General features: G+C 41.2%; 1 protein-coding gene across 2 annotated transcripts in view; it reads left to right on the plus strand.

The window, feature by feature from the left end:
* The window catches only part of UROC1 (urocanate hydratase 1), a 47,017-nt gene extending 30,263 nt beyond the window's left edge, over positions 1-16,754 (plus strand). For both annotated transcript variants that reach the window (XM_075514180.1, XM_075514179.1), the window contains 6 exons: positions 3,504-3,574; positions 4,531-4,629; positions 5,993-6,092; positions 8,981-9,062; positions 14,334-14,433; positions 16,512-16,754. In XM_075514180.1, coding sequence (XP_075370295.1) covers positions 3,504-3,574; positions 4,531-4,629; positions 5,993-6,092; positions 8,981-9,062; positions 14,334-14,433; positions 16,512-16,652 — 593 coding nt within the window. In that variant the 3' untranslated portion in view covers positions 16,653-16,754. The remainder of the gene's footprint in view (positions 1-3,503; positions 3,575-4,530; positions 4,630-5,992; positions 6,093-8,980; positions 9,063-14,333; positions 14,434-16,511) is intronic.
* The last annotated feature ends 3,955 nt before the right edge of the window (positions 16,755-20,709 follow it).

Genomic DNA, 20,709 nt, shown 5'->3' on the forward strand with positions numbered 1-20,709 from the left:
AAACTTGGGAGTCATCTTAAAGAAATAGCACTGGAGCATGAGGAGTTTTTAATGCAGTGTCCCAGAAGTGCCTCCACTGTTCTATGGATATTGAAACTTTCATGTTTTTAAACCTCATCCCTCAGCTTAATCGAAGGGAGGGTGAAATCAATACTATAGTGCTGGATCTCTCTTAAAAAATTTGCAGTAATTTTTCTGCCATGTACTTCAATCTCCAGTCATCTTCTCTCAAGATTGAATTGATGCATGACCTTTGGATGGTTTGCATTGCAAGACTAGGAAATGAATCAGTTACTGGGTGTACATAGTATGTGGGTGTTTATATAGATGATAATGTAAAGCTCAGGGGAGAAGTCTCTTGCACAGACAAAAAGCATTGAACTCTTGCATTATATTCTTAATTTAAATGAAAAATTACATAAAAAAAATCCCATCAGGTGAAAACAGGCTTAAGGGCAAGGCTATTATTGGATTTGACGTTGCATTTGGCAGGACAATGAGCATAGGATTTCAAAGAGAAATGAAAACAGAATTTGGCCAGAAAATAAACAGCCATTCATGGATTCATGTTCTTGAGTATTCCACTTGCTGTCCACTCCCTATGGAACCTGGGCTTGGACCAAATTCCAGGGTCTAGATATCCTCACACACTTATACATCTAAAATCTGAACCTACCTTTGAATTTTATAGAGGTATCTGTTATGATGGCTGAGTGAAAACTCCACAGAGCTGAAGTCTGTTGCATTCCAAGTCTAAACTTTTTGACCTGGCCTTGAGTTCAATGTTAAACATGCTGCTTCTTTCATGGAGTTGAATTTTTGCGCTTAAACCTCACAAACTGTGGAAAAAGTCCTATGTAGTTTTATTATCTCCTTCCACACTTAAGGTACCCAAGCTTTTAATTTAGCCTTTGCATGAGAGATGCAGCACTAATGATTGCAGTGTAACTTGGATTTATGACTTCTGTGGTAGTTTGAAAGCTGAGCTGATGCATAACAACAATACAAATCTCCCAAGAGCAAAGGGAGCCAATCTGTGTTGATGAGGACTGTTCCTCTGAGTACACAGTGCTTTCTAGTATCTTTTAAACCCTAAATAAGTACAAAGGCCTATGAAATACCAGAAGCAACACAGCTTGCCTGACTTAAATGTATTCCTGTTGGGGTGGGGAAATGGGGGCAGCAGTCCAGCAAATGAGACACATGTGGAGCTAATGTAAAGTTAAGGTCTTTCTAGAAAGAGCTGTAAGATTTTTCAGTTGCAGGAAGTAAGGCTAAATAAAAGAGAGGATTCTTCACTTCCCCAGGGATAACTGATGAAATCCAACTTTGGACACACCACAGTTTAGGACAGAGAATATGACTGTTTATTGGAGCTGGCTGGGAGGGACAGATGTGCTGTGTTGAGATATGTCCTTGTAGTCAGTATTCTCATCTGGCTTCTCTTCTGGATATGTTTTATAGAATTAACAGACAGTAAGATCTTTTCTTTAAGTCTGTGCACTGTGGAGTATAAAATATAGTAAGTACTCTCTGAGGTAGCTTATAAAAGTGATAAAGGAACTCATTCTCTATTCAGTTTTCTAGAGTAACTCCTGTAAACTCTCATTAAATATCTATAATAACCTAAGTGAACACTACCCATTACCTTCTAGAAGATGTTTCCCTAAAGCTTATGAATGGCAGCACAATCCTAGGACAGCACTAGCAGATGTTTCATCTTTCACTCCCTGTGAAGCTAAGAGCTGACATGTTAATCCTCATTGCAGAGTTTAGAAGCTATCACTTGGAGCCAACCCCTAAAGCACTGACAGGTCTTTCTAGGATCATTAAAACTTTCTGTATGGAAGGCCTGCCTCTGCAGGAATGAGTGTATTTTACATTTCCCTTTAACAATGTGTTTAACCTGGATTAGATATGAGTATCTTGCCTTTTCCTCTTTCCTTTTTCTGGTTTTACTATGCGTATCTGCTGACATATTGCCTAGTGAAAAGACAGTAGTCTTAAACACTCTTATCAGTTACTGGGGACAATTTCAAGTTAGCAGTGTGCAGTTTCTCCAGTTTGACTGACTTTCAAACATAAGTTTCAGATTTAAGATTCACTTCAAGATTCAGCTGGACAGGGTGCTGGGCCATCATGTCTAGACCATGCTTTTGCCAAGAAAGGCTGGGCCAGGTGATCCTTGAGGTCCCTTCCAACCTGGTATTCTATGATTCTGTGAAGTTATATCCATTATAATTTGACTTGAAAATGGGTGAGAGCTGGAAAGTGATGGGGAACATGCTATCTTGGCATCTGCAGAAATGCTTATAACTTGAAGCTCTAATGCATGAGCAAGTCACTGTGGCTTAGCATATTCCCACATGCCAGCTGAGCCCTGGTAGCTGACCATGTCTCTCAGGACAAGGTAATGTGCCGTAGCTTAGCCCATAGAGAAAGAGCCTACCGGCAGTAACTTCTTCAGCCATTGTAACCTTATCTGAGCTCACACTCAGCCTGCGGGGAAAGGCATAACTGTAAAAGCCCCCAAAATGAAGACAGTAAGACAATGCTTCTGTCCCATTCCATCCTCCCTCTCCCTTTTGTTACTCACTTGCTACAGATGGTGCCATGCCTGGGGAGGCAGTTGATTGTACTGAGGTTGCCATGTATCTGACTGATACGTGCCATATTTCACTGTTTCACTTCAAATATCTTTATTCTTACTCCTCTTTGGTTTGGCTGATTGAGATGGAATGGCACAGATATAAATAAGAGGAGAAGCCGGAGAATATAAAACGATTATATATAATTCTCTTCTTAGACAACAACATATATATCTAACCAAGTTGTAGGGTGGATTTACACATAAAGTGGCTACTCCATAATTTTTTTCTGTGCAGTTTGTGCTCCATAGCAATGCGAGGCAACATACCTCTGTAGGATGAGACGCCTCAGTTTTATCTTGTGATAACATTCATGTGGGCCATTTAGTACAGAGCAGTGGCTGTGCTATAAATCTATATCCCAGTGTTGGTGTAACTTATCCTCAAGTATGTATTGCCAGCTGCTTCTGAGAATTTCTGCTGGCTGACTCAAAGGAGTTATTTACTACCTGATGCAAGGCTGGACTGTAGTACCCAATGTCATGGAGTTTGCTAAAGCTCCTAATTTAGCAGTCTCAGAAAGGGATTAGGCATTTAGTAGGCAGCAAGCTAGGTGACCAAAAAATGAACAGTACATGTAACCCATATTTCAAGGCTTAATTTAGTTTGCTAAAGATCTGAATGGGAGTTAGCATTCCAGCTGCCTCCTAGGTGACATCTCATACCTTCCTCTCAATATATGGTACCAGTTACTGCATCAGCTGCACAGAGGATTCTATATAGCATTTCCTATATGCGTGCTCGCATCTGAGAGTAGAATTTGACTTCCTAGTACTATCAGATGAATTAAATTAAATTTAGAGCATATTGCATGCATTTCCAAAACCTCTTTTCTTTCTTGCTTTCTCTTGCAAGTGAGCACATCTGTGAAGCAGCAGTACCATGACAACATCCGCTGGATTCGGGAAGCTGGCAGGCACAGCTTGGTAAGTGCACAACATCCTTCAGCACACGTGACCACTTCTGGTCCAGAATGCAGTTTTTGAATGCTGGAGTGAAAAGCAGGAATGGGCATGAGTGAAAACACTAGCTGTAACTCCCAGGGCTGATAACTTAAACCTCCCTCCGCAGCACAGTTTTACGGTGAGGTAAAACAGTTCTTTCCCTTCGCTTCCTCATCTGGAAATGTTCAAATAATCCAGCAATATCTAGTCTTATCCGGAGTGAAACACGTCAATGATTCACCATCCACCTCACTTGTACCTTTCTTTCAGAGCACTATTCAAAACGTCCTTCTTGGCATGGCTTTGGCCCAAGCTCTCCACACCTGCAGTTCCCAGTAGCCTCTTCAAAACAGGTGATGAGGCCAAAGAACTGCCATCCTCTTGCACTGTGGGAAGCAGGATGCCAGGGAAGCATCCTTTGTTTTTCTTTTAGAGCAGGCTCTCACTGTGAAGCTAACTGGTAACACTGTAGGGCTCATATGTGTTTTCCTCATCTGGAAGCCAGACTGGTCTGTGGGGTAAAAGCTGGAAAGGAGCAGAGCTGTGCAGGACAGATGTTCTTTGCCATTCTTTGTCTCCATATTTCTCTTCCCTTCCAGCCCACCATCACCAGTTCCAAACCTCTGCTTCTCAGCTGTTGATAAGGGATTTGTTGATAGGGGGATTATAGCCTAGCAATCAGGTTGATTTAAAAAGTGGGATTTATTGGACAGTAGCAGCTGAATACAGAAATACATCTCACTGATTGTGTGAGTGGAGATAAAACTCAGTTCAAAGAGGGATTTTAATTTCTTTTTTCTGGCAGCTGGATGTTGACGAAGAAATAATCTGCACTTTCTCCTATAGAAGGGGTCAATCCTGTGACTCCATTTATCTGGGGCCTGAAGATAAGCCAGTTGCACAGAGAACCTTATCGCTCTGGCATTTTTATTTTCCAGGTTGTTGGCTCTCAAGCTAGAATCTTATATTCTGATCAGAGGGGTCGTGTGTCTATAGCTGTGGCTATTAATCGAGCGATTTCCGAAGGAAGGATTAAGGTTTGTCTCTTTTGTCTTGATATGGTCCGGTAATTGTGTTTAATATCTGAGACTGAGGTGGCAGGTGGGAAAGGAGAAAGCTTCAACCAGTGAGAAGAGAAGTGCCTGCCGTTTACATGGGACCAGTATTCTGTTAGCATGTATTGCAGCTCAGTCCTCGTGTCTGCCTGTCACCAGTATTGCACTACATAATAGAAGAGAGACAGGTTTAGAAACTCTCTGAAATATGCCACCTTTTATTTCATGGTGGGAATCTGCCTTATTTTCTATTTGGGCATCTACAAGCACAACGTATACTGTGATTTGCTGAAAACTCAAGGTAGGAACTGTAACTCCTTAGCAGTGCCCCAGACATTAAAAGTAACAAGAGACCGTGCCACTGCCCAGTGCTTCTTACCCTCTGTCCCTTTTTAAAGGGGCAAACTCAAGTAAAACTTAGAATGGATTCTAGCTAGGAAAGACCTGGTTTTTGTTACTCAGAAAATGTTTGTTAAAATATTTCAAATGCTGTTGACCTTCTCAGGATTCAAAATGAACGTTGCTGTAAGCTAGTCTTAAAAAATAAACCTGACCAGAGCACTCCCTTGGAGCTATGACTGACAAGGTCAGACTCCCAGGCCCTTCAGATTTTGTTGCGTCCTTTTATCATTTCTGCAAATCTCCATTCCCCCTCTTGCAAGTTAGGTGCTCATGTCTATTTTCAATGATTTTCTAATTCACTGCCAGCAGAAAACAGAGCCAGCTAATTCCAGACACACCATGCCAAGAGTGAATTATTCTTATATAAACCCCGTGCATGGCAAATGATAATGAAGACCTGCAAGCTGATCTATATTCATACTGTCAATTAAATTCCAGATCAAGAATGGACTTGTGTGAGCTGTATGAAATCACTGACTTTCATTGCTAACCTGTTTTTAGTGTTGATTTCCATTCTTTTCATTCCAAAAGAATGAAAAAGCGTAAAAATTCTTACTGTTACTTTTCATTTTCAACAGCAAACAAGAACTATTTTTGAATGGAGATTTTTGTATACTGAAATGTCTTTGAAATTTCAGCAAAGAAATGCTCAGATGAAATAACCATACTGCTTCCCCTCTTCTCCCTGCCCTCCTTTGAGGATGCCATTGGCATAAAAACAAGCTCTTGTTCTTAGTTATGAAAGGATGGTGGCTTTCATGAACAGTATGTGAACAACTGTTTTATAATAGCAGGCAGAGAAGGTGTTTCAGGGGGTTTAGGAGAGGGGACAAAGCTGAGGTTTGAAATGACTTAAGACAGAAATGAATTCAGCAAATTATGATTGTTGGTAGTATTGACAGTCCATGAAGGATTCCATTTTCTTGTCCCTGGCTTTTTGCAGGCTCCGGTCGTCCTCAGCCGAGATCACCATGATGTGAGTGGGACTGACAGTCCTTACAGAGAAACGTCAAACATTTATGATGGATCAGCCTTTTGTGCAGGTCAGCAGAGCGGCTGAGGCTTGTCTGTCTGGGCAAACAAGGAAATTGCTTTAAAAGAGAATTTTTTTAATGCAACATTTAAAAATGGTTTTGATTAACCCTTTAATCCCAATTAATCAGATTTCCTGAGAAGCTTTGTGGGATTTAATAGTGATACAGACAATGTGGAGCTAGTTAAATAGGAGAGGTCCAGAACAATGCTGAAAATTCAATGAAGATGCATCAGATTTACCTGAATGTAAATGGAGAGCAGTCTATCTCAGAGGACTGTATCTTCTGTTTGATTTTAATTTTGCACCTCACTGTTTCAAAGAGGTGATCTGAGCAGAATTACAGCCATATTTCCGTGGGATCCACAAGATCAAAATCAGGTCTATAATAGTATTTTGCTTAAAGCAAAAAGATTCACAGCTGCATTTATTTCAGTGCCTGAGGACTCAAGAAAACAGTCTGGAGGTTCTGAAAGGATCTTTTCTGGTCATAAGGGAACATACTTTGATAGCAAAAGCATAAGAATGGAAGTCAGGTGTTATGGATTAGACTCCAAGCCTTGTTGCTCACTTACAGTGTGACTGTGGGCAAATCATGTAGGTTTGCTATACAAAAGAAGCCTTTAATTCTGCACACCTGACCTGAGCTAACCAGACTCTGCTTTTAAGTTTGTGAAATGGTGCTTTATAAAAATAAACCCAAGAAATATCAGATTGGAGACCTAAAAAAAAAAAATGACTGAAGCACTAAGCAATTTTTAACCTAAATCTTCCTCAATTTTCCATCCATAAAGTGGAAATTATGATAATAGCTTTAGCCCAGTAGTGTTTCCGCATGTCATGAATTGACAATCACAAAGTGGCTTGAGATTGGAGGATACAAGCTGCTGTAGAAGGAGAAATTATGATAGAGGTAGCTGAGCATATCGAATTACTTCCATTATGGGAATTCATAATAGAACCAAATTATGGCTCAATTTTAAGGAGAAAAGTTCCCTGCTATCTTAACTGGATTTCCTGATGAAAGGAGGCTTTTAGCTGTGTCTGTCAGTCCACTTCAACACTTTTTGAGTATGTTGGCTAGTTCTAATAGGCCAGATGGATAGGTGCCTCAAATAACGTTTGGTTCTGACAAGCTATGAGAAAATGGTGCAGCTGCACAGAGAACAGCAATCCGAAGTAAAGTCTCCACCAAAGGGCTTAACATAAGTAAACCTCAGGCAATGCCCTCAGAAGAGGGCAATAGAAACAAGGCTTGCAAAACCCCATTGCTCATCATGCTATATGTTTTTTCTTTGCATTTTGTGATTTACATGAACCATTTGCCTTCTCCAAGGGCTTATCTAAAGCCTGTTGACCACTGATTTAACTGGCCTTTGAAACTAGGCCTAACTCTGTTTTACCAGGTGAGCCTCTGGAGGTAATAAAAGAACATCTTAGGTCTTCCTCTCTCCCTTCTTCCCTGTTGTTTTAACCCTACATTTGAGCTGGTTCAGTTGAAATTGGCTCCTCTCTAGCACACAGGAATTTTCCAGTGTATTTGCCTGTCTTATTTTGTTTTGCAGTAAGTACCTCAGCCTGATCCTTGGCAAGCATGGGTCATCACGGCTCAGCAAAGTGTAGTTCAGCACAGACACTTGCACAGTTAGTGACCTTTATCAAAGCCAAGGAGCAGCACGTTATTACATTGTTAGTCCACTTGCCATGCTCCTTGTCCAACCTCCACTCTTATCATGCTAGTGGCTGAGGAAGCAATCTGTACATTTTTAGAATATGGGGATTTTGATCTCTCCCATTCCCTCTTGACAGCACTGTAATTATGATAATTGGGTTATTAAAGTGACATAATGCCAGATAAAAGATGCCATAATGGGGCTTTTGACAGGGTTTAACATAGATTAGCGCTCAAGTAAACTCATTTTTCCATCAGACATGTAACAACTGCGGGTCTGCAGATGTGGCTGGTGAGGATATTGCTGTTTGTCTCATTTTTTTGCTGTTAAAAGCACAGCAAATGATCTGTTAAATCTGTCCTGAATTAAATCTGCACAAACTTTTTCCAGTAAATTTTACCCTGTTATCCTCTGTGTCTACCTCTTTCCACCTCTCTAGGTGTATCCTTTAGCACAAATTGTAGTAAACGTACAAAATTCTAGTGAACATTTCAGTGGAAATCATACATTTAACATTTGACTAATGACATTTGTCTGCTAAATTATTTTTCTTCTTTTTTTTTTTTTTAAAGAAGAGACCTCCTGTGTGATTTCAGCACTTCATGTTCAGGCTAAAATTCCCCCATGTCCAGAGAATCGGGGCCAATGTCACTTTCATCCCAACTGTGTTCCCAAAATGCAACTCCTTAGCTTTAGACTGGTTTTCTGCACAGGGCTGGATTAACTCTGCAGTCTGATCTGAAAATACTTTAGGCTTCTGAGAACTGCAAGGTGTGTAGTTTTCCAGGTGTCCCTCCCGTTTTGAAACCCTCCGCATGGATGTGTCCAGCCTGTTCTTCCATGACTGAGGCATCCCAAAGGAGAGGATTGTATTTCCCTCCACCCTGAGGCGGTATCTCCCAGCTGATGAGGAGTGGTAGGTTCTTCAACTGCTTGACTTGGATCACAAATGCAGAGAGCACCAGGGTCCTCACAAACCACAGTGTGAAATTGGCATTTGCTTCCTCCCGTGCAGGGGCAAAGAGTGGCAGGAAAAATCTCTCTTGCCTGTTTCTCCCAAGAATGAGATGTTCGGTGTCTACCTGTGAGAGAAGCTATGAGTAAACACTCCCTCCAACAGTGCCTTCACACAGCCAAAATCAAGACGTTAGTGGAAGGAGTGAGCAGCACAACAAAAAAATGAATGCAGCATGTCAGAGCTGTAACACCTTTCCTCTCCTCCTAGACATGGCGGTACAAAATTTTGTAGGAGATGCGTTCAGAGGAGCAACCTGGGTCGCATTGCACAACGGTGGTGGTGTTGGCTGGTAAGAACTATATTTATGTGTCTAAAGCTGGACTCTGAATCCCGCTACCACTGCTGTGTATGTGTGCGGGGAGGAGAGACAGGAGGGGAATTACAGAAAAGGTGTGTATTACTGGAGTAGTACAATGTCGTGATCATGGGAAGGCAAGGATGGGTTTGGAGACAAGGATGTATTATAAGGTAAAGTGTGGTGTTGTATGAGGCTTTTTTAATGCCCATATGTCTAGAAAAAGTGTTTCAGACATTGGCCACAGCACAGTTTGGAGAACTTAATTTGCCGAACAAGGACAGTCTGCCATGGTCTTTTTGAACAGATCCTACTTCCAAAGTTGTCTTCACACACGCACAGCCAAAGTGTTAGTGGATGGATTATGTTTAGGTTTCCCCTTAAGCTGTATTTAAATCTGTGACCTTAGGACCCCAATATAAATGCCCATGTGCTAAAGTGCAACGAGGGGTTATTGATACAAAACAGCTCAGGTGCCAGCCAGCCCCCCAGTCTTCTTTCTCCCCTTGCTCGTGCCTGGTAGGATAAAAGACCACAGCCAAGTAAGGACTTGATTAAACACCTCCTTCACATAAGATGCAGAACTAAGAGAAATCTCTAAAATGAGATGCAGAATGAGAGAAATGTTATGTATGGAGAGGGAAATTAATCTTCTTCATGTGCCACTAAAAGGTTACTCTGGGTTGGCAGAGCTTTAGGGAAAAGGAGAGCCTGGCCACACTGCAGAGTCTTTAGTTATGGTTTGTTCTTTCCAGCATAGTCCAGCAAAGCCTCTCCCATTTACAGTCATGTCTTCATTTTTGTGGTGTCCCCAGTCAAAAGGGGGGCAACCCTCTACTAAATGCTGTAGCGAACCCTCCCGCTTCCCTGTTCCATCCAGCTCTGGAATATGCCAACAACAGCAAGCCAAAGAACTTGTAGCAGATGTTATCCTCAGGGACATTTGATGATAATTTATTATTACTCATCCAGATGACCTGGATCCAGAAAACATCCCTTCAAGTCAGATGGAGAATTCCCTCTCCTGTACTCCAACTCCTTTGATTTCAGTGAAGTAACTACTGAATAGAAGGTACCTGAGAGCAAAATTGAACAGTGGGGTAAGAAGGCTTTCTGAGGGCTTAGACACATGGAGTGAAAATCTGGCTTTACTGATTTCAGCGATAACACCCACTGTGGCCAGCATTTTATTCAGAACTTCTATAATTCTGAACGGAAAATACATACCAGAATATCTGCTTACTCTGGTCATCTCAGCCTCAGACTCCAGAGATAGCAGCAGACGAGATCTGGCTGAATGGCGTTAACCTTTTACAATATCTGCTTATGAAATACAAGCAAAGAAAGTAACTTTCCACTACGTGTTGTGCAAAATATTTGGAATATTTTTGTGATAATTGATGATAATTATTATAATTGCTAAAATAATTCTTTATGCCATGAATGTTCTGTGTATCGATGATGCTTAATTCAAAGGACACAAGTGATCGTATCCCCTATCTCTCTCTGGCCTCTGTAAGGCCAATCCCTCCTGCATGTTTCTAGCCCTCTGAGCAATTCAAAGAGAGATTGGCTGAATGGTGAGACTGCCCTTACTTCTGGAAAACTGGCACTGGCCACACTGCAATTTCAATTATATTGTTTTAGTTGTTTCTTAAGTGGAGTTACATCATTAGAAAGAAGCTCTTCCCCAAGGCAGAGAAGAGGTGCTGTCATTTATGTAATGCATCAGAAAATTAGCATGTGGCTATTCACTGAAATCAAAATATCAATGGAAAAACAGGGTTTGGTTATCCTTTTTGACATTTCCTATGGCTGCTTAGTGGCTTGTCATTGTGGAACAGTATCTGCTCACCTTGTTCTCGGGAGCAGTCATAGCCCTCTGATTAAATTACTGTGCTCTGTGCTTCAGTGAAGAATGCAGAGCCTGAAAATTAGGCCTGTCTCTGCATGAACCTTAACAAGCCACCATGCTGAGACTCAGACGTGGCTAACAATGTTGTGTCATTAGATGCTGTGGTCTGGAGAGCCCCTGAAAGCCACGGCACGGCAGGTGGTTCTGCTCAGCTTAACTAGTCATGGCACCACCCCGGCTAGTTAAAGCTCTGCACCCCTTTGCCTTCTAAGGAGAAAGAGGGGAATAATTTAAAGGTGGTAAAAGAAGCAAAACCAACCCCCAACTGTAACAAATTACTTTCTTTGCCTGGAAGAGACAGATGCGTTTAGGTTTTTAGGACCCTTTTTCTTCTGAAGAGCTAAAAATTCAGCTGACTTTGCTATAAAGAAATCTCCATGTGCCCGATAAAATCTTCTTGTCATCAGCTGATTTGGAAATGTGGAAGTGCACGTGGAAGTTTGCATATTTATTTATAAACAAATGTGCATGTGGTTAGAGAGAAATCCAGTTGTCATTGTCAAGTTTCTGTTCAGGGAGTTCAGAAATGGCAATTGCACTGTGTCCAGCTACCAGTCCTCCCCACAGAGGCTGGGCTTCCCTGGAACTGCTGACAGATCTGCCACGTCTTCCCTATGAGACGAGAGAAGTGCCTTTTACCTGCTTGGAGTTTTCTGTGGTATAGCCTTGTGGGACAAAGAAAAAAGCAGGATTAATATTTATTTAGCTGGAATCTGCATCACATGTGCTGTTTGAGAGACTTAAGATTAACATAGTCTTGACTATAATTACAGCAAATGAATGTTATTAATTTCTTGCTGCCTGTTTATTTGCAGGAGAATGTATATTAGCACGCAGCCTGAGTAGCCTGTAGTAACAAAAAGGCAGAAGCAATTTAAGAATCGAACTGCACTGTTGACAGTGTGACATCTTGATTGTGAGAGAGGCCTTGTTTTCTTTGATCACCTTAGAAGGAGACATCTGGAAATTATAGGAGGTAGCTTAGGTCAAAATGCCACATGTTTCTTTAATTACCTGAAAATGTGACCCAATGCTAATGAAGGCAGAGAGCTCCCCTTTAAAAGTGAGAGGTTTTGCTAGAAAATCCATCCTAACAAACACTGGCATTTAATTTGAGTGATTTTTAGACAGTAGGACAGATTCTGATGAGTGACTCTGATTTACACTGGAGTAACTCCATGGAAATCGATGGAGAGGCTCTAAATTTATGGAGTGCAAGTGAGATCAGATGCTCACTGTTCATGCCTAAGCTTCAAAGGATGCTCTTTGGGATGCTGTGCACAGAGGGGTCTTTCCCACTGAAAGAACATCATCTTCCCGTATGGAATATCTTTAGAAAGCACTGGTCCAGGGGTCTGGTTTTCTTACTGTCTGATACTGTCGATGGGCTGTCTTGAGGTGTGTTCGTACTGTGGTCCCAATTACATTGCAATGGCATCATTGATGTTCATAAGCGTACTCTAGTTTGGTACCTTGATGGTAAAGAATAGTGCTAATTTGGTCTCTGTACACAAAAGCAGCAGCATATGGTGAGGTAACTGGCCCTGGTCTTGATATAATTACATTTGTAATGTTGTCATCCAGGCTGTTCCCTTCTTTTGGAGAAGACAGTAACAACATGAGCTGTTCAAAAAGTAGAATTTGCAAGAAATGCAGATGTTTGGATGTTCATTTTCATCCCAAAATGAGACTAAGAGCAGAACTAATGAAAGATTTCACACAGTAAAAATCCTGAGAATTAAATTCCAGGCTGAAAAGTGTTGATAGTGTCAATCAAAAGAAACATTTTATTTTGAAGAGTCAGAGCTTACAATATTCAAACATCTCAAGTGAAAACATGACTTTGTTTCAAATTTCCCTGTTAAAGATAAGAAACAGATTCATTCACTGACATTCTGCTGTGAGAACTGTCAGTGTCAAGAAAATTGTGCCTTTCAACAGAAAATGTATTTGTAATAATGATGTATCTAATAATGGTAAAGTGGAGAGAATTCACAGAATGGTACAGTGATGGTGAGATCTGGAGCTTTAAGTTCCCTGCTCAGCTAGGTGATAGGGTCCTACTTAGCGCACAGGTAGTGTATATAACTAGTGAAAGGGAATTCACATCACATAAGTAACAACGTTACATGGAAAATGAGAAAATGTGAGTTCTAGTTTCAGGAAGAAGATCTCAGGTCTGTGAGGCTCCAATGTAGCCTCATTTCCCCATTTCCTGAGAAACTGAAGTTACTGCAGGAAAATAGAGTAAGAAACAATTCCTTCCTGGACTGGAAGACACCCAACTCCTGTCTGATTCATGGATATGGCTGATGTTATTCTGTGTAAATTTTGTAAACTTATTCATTGTATTAACTGTAAAACACAGAGGACAAAATCCCGCCTCCAGGGATCTCCGTTAGTAGTCTCTCATACCATGTGTTGTATGATATGCCCTGTCTCTCAGGTATTGCTGATGCTGAGTTATAATGCCAGAACTCTCATAGATTTACAGCAACAGATAATTATCCAACTGCATTCACCACTATTCACCATATGCAACGAAACAAGAACTTGAGCAGGCCAGACTCTGAAGTCAGACAAGATGTTTTGCTCTATGTGTTTTCCCTGTCCTTTTAAAACCAGACTGGTATTTCTCCCAAGTATAATCTGTTAGTTTGAACATATTTCTGTTCTTCTTCTGCCAATAAGTCTGCTTCCTGAAAAGTTGGCACTGATATCTTTAAGCATCTATGTATCTCATACAAAATGAATGACTGGTTTTGAAATGATCAAGGCAGATGTGCATTAAGAGGTGGTTAACGCTTTTTTAATAAAATACTTATGCTCTCTCATTTGTCCCGAGAGAATATAAATAGATCCATCTGTCTGCTTCAATAAGTACACAGTCCTCCTCATGCTCTTATCTATATGGCAGGCTCCAGTGCAGCAAACGTGAACAGCTTAACCTTTAAAAATACCCTGCGATAGGTAACTCTCCAGACCATCAGAAGTGCTAACCTTTTTTTACTTGTTTCTAGAGCCAGTACAGCGTGCAGTCCTCAGGAGATGCAGCACAAGCTTAATTTTTTGCATTCCTGCTTGGAGCAGATACTGACTGCTAGCTGGGCATTACAAGAAAGGTGGAATAGGTTTGCCTCAGGTCAGGAAACTAGACCTTTGCCCTGCTAAACTCCGTGTTTTTTTTTTTTTTTCTAAGTATAAAAGGTCACTGATAGTGTCTCCTATTCAGCACCATTTCTATGTTCTCATCCTTCTTCTTGCAGTGCAACTGAACAAAACTCCTGTGAACTTTGTGGGATTGGTTTGAATTATTTTGATTTAATTCTCTTACATTTATATTTTTTTAGGGGTGAAGTGATCAATGGGGGATTTGGCCTGGTTTTGGATGGATCCACAGAGGCTGAAGAACGGGCTAAGATGATGCTCAGCTGGGATGTTTCCAATGGAGTAAGCAAAACTCATTATATATGTTCACTTTAATATCTTCCTCCCTCCAGGACTATGTTTATTTAGGTACTCAGGTTCCAGTGCTCCTATTCTTTTTAACCGAATGGGAGTATGAGTACTCAGGCAGGAGTTTTTGGGATCTTTTTGTATCCCAGGAGTAGTCCTAATGGGCTGAGTGACTCAGTCTATTCACTGCTTCTAATACAGGTGGTTATGAGCCTGATTCCACTAGAGCCAAGGAATCGTTTCGTTTGGTTGCATTTTTTCTCCAACCAACTTCAAAGGACTTTAAGTCAATAAAAGAGGCTGAATAATTCTTGGGTAAAGGAACTTATTGTAAAGTGTCAGGACCACCCCCTCTGACTTTAGAACATATTGGAGCCCAATAGTTTCCACATATCTCAGTGTGTGTTTTGTTATTTTTTTTAAGCAGAAAGGGAAGCATGCTTATGATGATTTTGTTAGACATGTTGGCATTGTTGTTTGCCTACATAATACAGTTGACAACTATATGAACTTTAGTCTTCTCTATACCTAACTTCTAGATCCAGGTATCTTGAAAGGCTTGTCATTTAAGTGCCAGCTTGTCCAGCCCTTGCTGCCATTAGAGTTTTTGCATTCCATTAGTGTCCAGATTGATCCTGTCTGGGTTTAATACTAGAATCCCATCTCTGAAGTGGCAGAGAGGTTTTGATTCAATACTTGCAGGGAACCTAATCAGCAGGACATAGTGATGCACAGTCCAATTAAAGGACAAAACCTGTTGCATTTCAGTCACGAAACCTCACAAGGACCTGATGTATTGAGGGAGCTCCCTGCCAATACTGACATGACCTCTTCTGTTTTACTTCTCAAGAGAATTGCAGAATTCCTTCTTGCCTTAGACCTAAACATTTTTTTTTCTCCCCATAAGACCTGGCATGACTGGGTGTAGAAGAGGAGGAGGAACAATTTGCAAGTATTCCCTGTCCCAGATCTGAAATAACACATTAGTAAACTATTAAGGAAGGAGGAGGAGGACAATGATATTAATTTGTAGATTAGAGTAATGAAGACAAACCCTTAACACACACTGTGTATCAGAGACTGTCTATTAAAAACCCAATAAATCTTCTGCTGCTCTGATTTATTGCAAGCAAAAGCCCCACTCCTCCACACACATGTTGAAAAAGGACAGTCTGAGAATGCTACCCATATTGTATACAAGACTGGAAAGAAACTGGAGTGTACCCTTGAAAATATACTGCCAGGAATAGTCATAGGTGAGTGGCAGGGAAATGGAGTTGTTAACTTGAAAGGTCATTTCTAGCTGTTATTGCTATGATCCTGGGAACTTATTAGGCTTACATTAATCATATGCTTACATATTTTGCTAAATTGGAACCTAAGTATTTTCTTTCTTGAACATTTTTGAGTCTGAGTATTTCAGACACGGATTTGCAATTCATAATAGAGATTTGTAAGGCATTGAACAGAGGGAAGGACTTATTTCCTTTGTGCCAAATCTTGTCTTTTTTTCATCTGGGGAATCTTGCTTGTACACAGACCAAAACACAGCGCTTTGCTCTTGGAAGAGGTGTTTACCAGTTCCCTGGCTGTCCACAGAGTTTCATCTTTACGTGCTGGCAGAGAATTTGGCTCCTTGATTTCATAGTTTGAAAATGCATTGAGTGGCATTTTCCTTCTTAAATACTTATCCCACTACAAAAGCATCGATTGCTTAAATGATACTGTTATCTAAAGCAAGTGCTAGTTTTACAGAGATGGGATGGAGTGCACAATTATTTTTAGTGAGAGAATTTTGTAAGGTTTATAAGGTACCTGGCTCTACCAGTGTTATCTGTCCAATGTTATGTTTCTGCATGAAAATATAGCAAGTCTATCCAAATACTGCTCATAAAAATGAATTAGGTACTACACAAATTATTTCCAAAATCAGTAAGGAAACTAGAAACCAGCAGAGGGTTGAAAGATTTGTTGTCATGAAATTGGGTGCCAGTGTTTGTGCAAGTATTGTCAGATGGATGTGGCAAGAGAAGTGTACCATTTTTACACCCATTGATTTTCTGGTCTGACAGGTCGCCAGACGCTGCTGGTCGGGTAATGACTATGCTTATGAAACAATCTGCCAAGCAATGAAAGAGAATGCCACATTGAAGGTGACTCTCCCTCACAAGGTGGTCGACGAGAACATCTTGGAGCAAGCCCTGAAACGTTAGTGGTATTCCTAGGGCAATGTTGTTCTTGCAGATACATTTCAAGTTGCTTCCTTGATATCCTGTTTTGCTCTCTGGCCAAATGATAAAAGCCTTGCAAATGTCTCTTCCATGTGAGTTCTTTTTTTCCTCTTTAACTTGTCATGGGGCAAACCTTTGTCTGTGACAGGTCCACTGATGTCAGGAACGGTCTTTTCACTAACATATTTGAAACAATGTTTGCAATAAGAAACTATTCATTGTAAGGAAAGGAACTGGAATTTTGTCCCTGAAAATTAAATGGAAAAAAAAAATCCACTTATTCCTGATAATTCATAAATTAAGGAGACTCTTAGGTCTGGTAGATCAACTGTGGAATGGAAATTGGAATTCTTCATTCTAACTCAGAGTCTGCTATCAGCAAAGAGCCATGAAACCCAGTAGCCAAACATGTGGGTGTGTAAACAAACTTACTCTTCAGCTGGTGGAGGATGTACTGATATCATGTGTACTAGACTCAAGCTTTCCTATATTGCCATAAAAGTGTTTAGTGATCGCAATAGAAAGTGGCAGATAAACTAACTGGTTAAGCGCAGCTAGCCTGCATGTGTGTGTTCCCTGAAATTTTCACCCAAGTTTTTCAGCACAAGCAAGAACAGAATGCAGTGCCAGGTAAGTGGGTGGAAAAGCCTGAGGACAGTAAGTACTAGACCGTTTCCAAACATCTTACAGCAAGGCCAGGAAAATATGGAACAACTCATGATAAATTAGTGTGAGCCAAATTCTGCATCAGTCTCAGATGGTGCCGTTCTGCTGAATCTGATGTTGTGTGTGCTTTGCTGCCTCACAGTGATGAGTTTGTTCTTCTGTAGAAGCCCATTGCACTTGAGCAGCTTCTAAATGGATGGAAACCTCCAGAAAATCTAGATCCTTAGTGCTGGCTGCTGCTTTTTAATGAAAAAACACGGGCTACTCACCCATTTGGATGCATGTGGTGTAATTATTAAAGCACTAGAACAAAATAATCTTGTAGACTTTCCTTCTGAAATAAAACACAACTGATGTGAAACACTAAAGCACCAAAGACAAGACAGTGTGGGCTTCCTTCACACAAGTTGATTATAAAGTAAAATAGAGATAGAAAGGTCTTTTTGGTCTCCCTTCTTCCTAGGAAGAGTTAGGAAGGCACACAACCCAGTGAGCCTAGACACAACTGACAAAAAACTTTGTATTTTGCACCTGAACCTACTATTATGTTTGTGTTAACAGTAACTCACCAAAGTATTTTGTTCCAATCAGCTGTGATGCAGAACCAAAAGTTGAGGCTTACTTTGAACCCCCTATCCACATACATATTGACAGATGTATATACATATATATTTACAGAAACATATTTTACATACACATCTATATGTGTGTGTGTACAAAAATAATTCTTAGCTATGATGACTCATGCTAAGCATGGCCCTTGTATATAGGCCTTATTCAGACATGAACGCAGGGGGTCAGCAATCCCTTCCCCAGTGCGCACGTGGTACTGGAGTTGATCTGGTCTGTCACTCAGCCTCCTCGGCACCGTACCCGTTACCCCTTGGAAGGGAGAGGGGTTACACAGGGAAACCGGCGTTGGCGGCTGCAGATGAGGTGTGGTGAGCTACAGTCCTCAGGACTGTGGGGTCTCAAGAAACTGTACAACTGTGGTTCTTGCCAGGTAAGTACACTCTGCAACTCTGTATTGCCTCTGGTGCCAAGTAAAGGAAACCGTTTATTTTGAATCACAAATCAGTTCTTTACTCTGTTCACGTACGGTATATGTCTCCAGATGAATAGTGAGAGCCTGGCATCTGCTTGTAACTGAACCTTCTGTGAAGTGCAATCTGCAGTTGATCGGAATTGCTTTATATTATGGGAAAAAACGCCCACATTGCTAAGTGACACGATTGAGATGCGAGTAGTTGTCAGCCAGATTTGACAGCCTTTGCTTTGACATATGTTGTGCATTACCTATTAATAATAACCACACTGGACTGGGTCCAAAGTTAGTATCTTGGTATTGCACAAAACCACTTGTCTTCATAGCCTAAAAGCACTAGGGTACTGTTTTGTCATGAGGAACAGCCAGAAAATACACTGGCTTTTCTGTACTAAGGACTGTAGAACTACTCCTTAAATTCATCTTAATTCTGAGTTGTAATTCTGAGTTGAAAATCCACCAAAACAAAATGTTGAAGAAATATTTATTATGAACTCTTAATCTTTGTATTGTTTACTACTGGGGTACCTGCCAGCATGCTCACCTTCACATCCCAGACAAAAAAGGAACCTTGTTTTCATCCTTACAGCTCTACTGACCAGGGGACACAACCTTGCAAGTACACCCGTGTTGAATGGCACTCAAGTCCCTGGGAGTTTATAACTGGACTACTTTGGGAGACACAGAACCGGAATGTATGAGCACAACTGAAGACCTACTAGTTGAAGTTCAGATTATAAAGTCTTTGTCTATTAACCAGGTAGCATGAGTAAGGCAAAATGGGTTACAGAAAAGCAGTGAACTGATGAGCAGTTGGTCATATTTATGACTACTCACTGTGGTTTATTTTAATTATGAAGTATATGTAGTTATGTGTATACATTTAAATCTACTTTGGTCTTTTAACTGCGTATCTCAAGCACTTAACAAATGTGAACTGAGGTTTACTGTATCTTTGGGAGGGCGCAGGAAAACAGTAACCTGTTACTGCCTGGGATGAAATAGCAGGCAGTTTCCAGCATACAGAAACTGTGAACAAGACCAGTGTGAAGATTCTCTTTCTGAGCTCTGCTGAGCCTCATTTTATCTGTTCTCTACTTGTTTGCAGAGAGGCTGGGACTGTGAGTGGGCTATTGTTCTGTGGGGATGCTGATGTCATTTTTAGGAAGCTGACCTCATTGCTGGACAAACCCAATACAGGGAGAGCCGTCTTTAAGCCATGCATCTGTAGGGATTGCGTCAGATCCAGGCAGTAGATATAGAGGTAGTGAATTTCTTTAGTGAATTCTCAAGCTTGCCACAGGCTGAAGCATCCTTCCTATGAATCCTAGTACCTCAATGCTTTCCTCAAAACACAGACCCTTGTCCCGAAAAGCTCATGTGTGGTTGCAGATAGAGGCAAGAGCTTGGTGATAAAGGATAAATCATGCAGGACACTTGTATATCTGTAACTACAGTGGTTTTTAAAGGTGTAAAGCTTATGACATGAGAGAGCTGCTAGCTCTTCTAGTTAGGGTCTTGTTGAATCTCTCCAGGCTGTGGCGAACGAGGGATTTGTGGGTTGATTTTTTTTTTTTTTATTTTTTATTTTCTCCTTCAGGTTTGACATCCTTCAACCAGGGATGCACTTATGTGTTAAGCAATAAACTCCTGAGCAGACCTTTCTTTTCCTAGGAACATGAAGGAAGGTACTGCAAAGACCTCCACAGGGAGATCAGGGTGGCTAGGGGTGGCCGAGAAGAACTGCCCCCACCCAGTGGCAGTCAGCAGTGGGGTAAGGGGGATTTCGGAGGAGGCCGAGCTCAAGCACCCAGGGACTTCACAGATGGCTGTGAAGATGCACAGCAGAGCTCTGGGCGTACCTACAGATCTATGGCAAGAAGTACGAGCTTCCCTGGAGCTGAGCGTGTGCCTGGCCAGCGGTCTCCCATCCTTGCTGTTGGAGATTTGATGCTAAATGGCTCAGCGGAAAGGAGACATAATTTGCCCAATGGAAGGATCACAGCACCATCTGCTGGGACTGCTCCTCGGTCCCAGAGCAGGAGGCGACTGGTGTCCCTTCCATGGCAAATACAGGATAACTTTCCCTTTTCCTTAAGCATTGGAGAGCCAGAAGGCAGCTGAACATTCTCCCAAAGAAAGCTTTGCCCAAGAATGAAAATTTTAAAAAAGTTTTTTATGCATTAGCTGACTTTGTAGGCTTTTTTTTGCATAGGTATGCAACAGCGTGTCACTTTAGAGCCTCTTCCCTACCCTCAGTCTCTTTTTGTCCGTTTGTCCTTTTTCCCTCCCTCCTTTGCAGCCCCTCCTCAAGGCCCTCCTTCACCC

The sequence above is a fragment of the Mycteria americana genome, chromosome 11 (assembly GCF_035582795.1).
Source record: "Mycteria americana isolate JAX WOST 10 ecotype Jacksonville Zoo and Gardens chromosome 11, USCA_MyAme_1.0, whole genome shotgun sequence".
NCBI lineage: Eukaryota > Metazoa > Chordata > Aves > Ciconiiformes > Ciconiidae > Mycteria > Mycteria americana.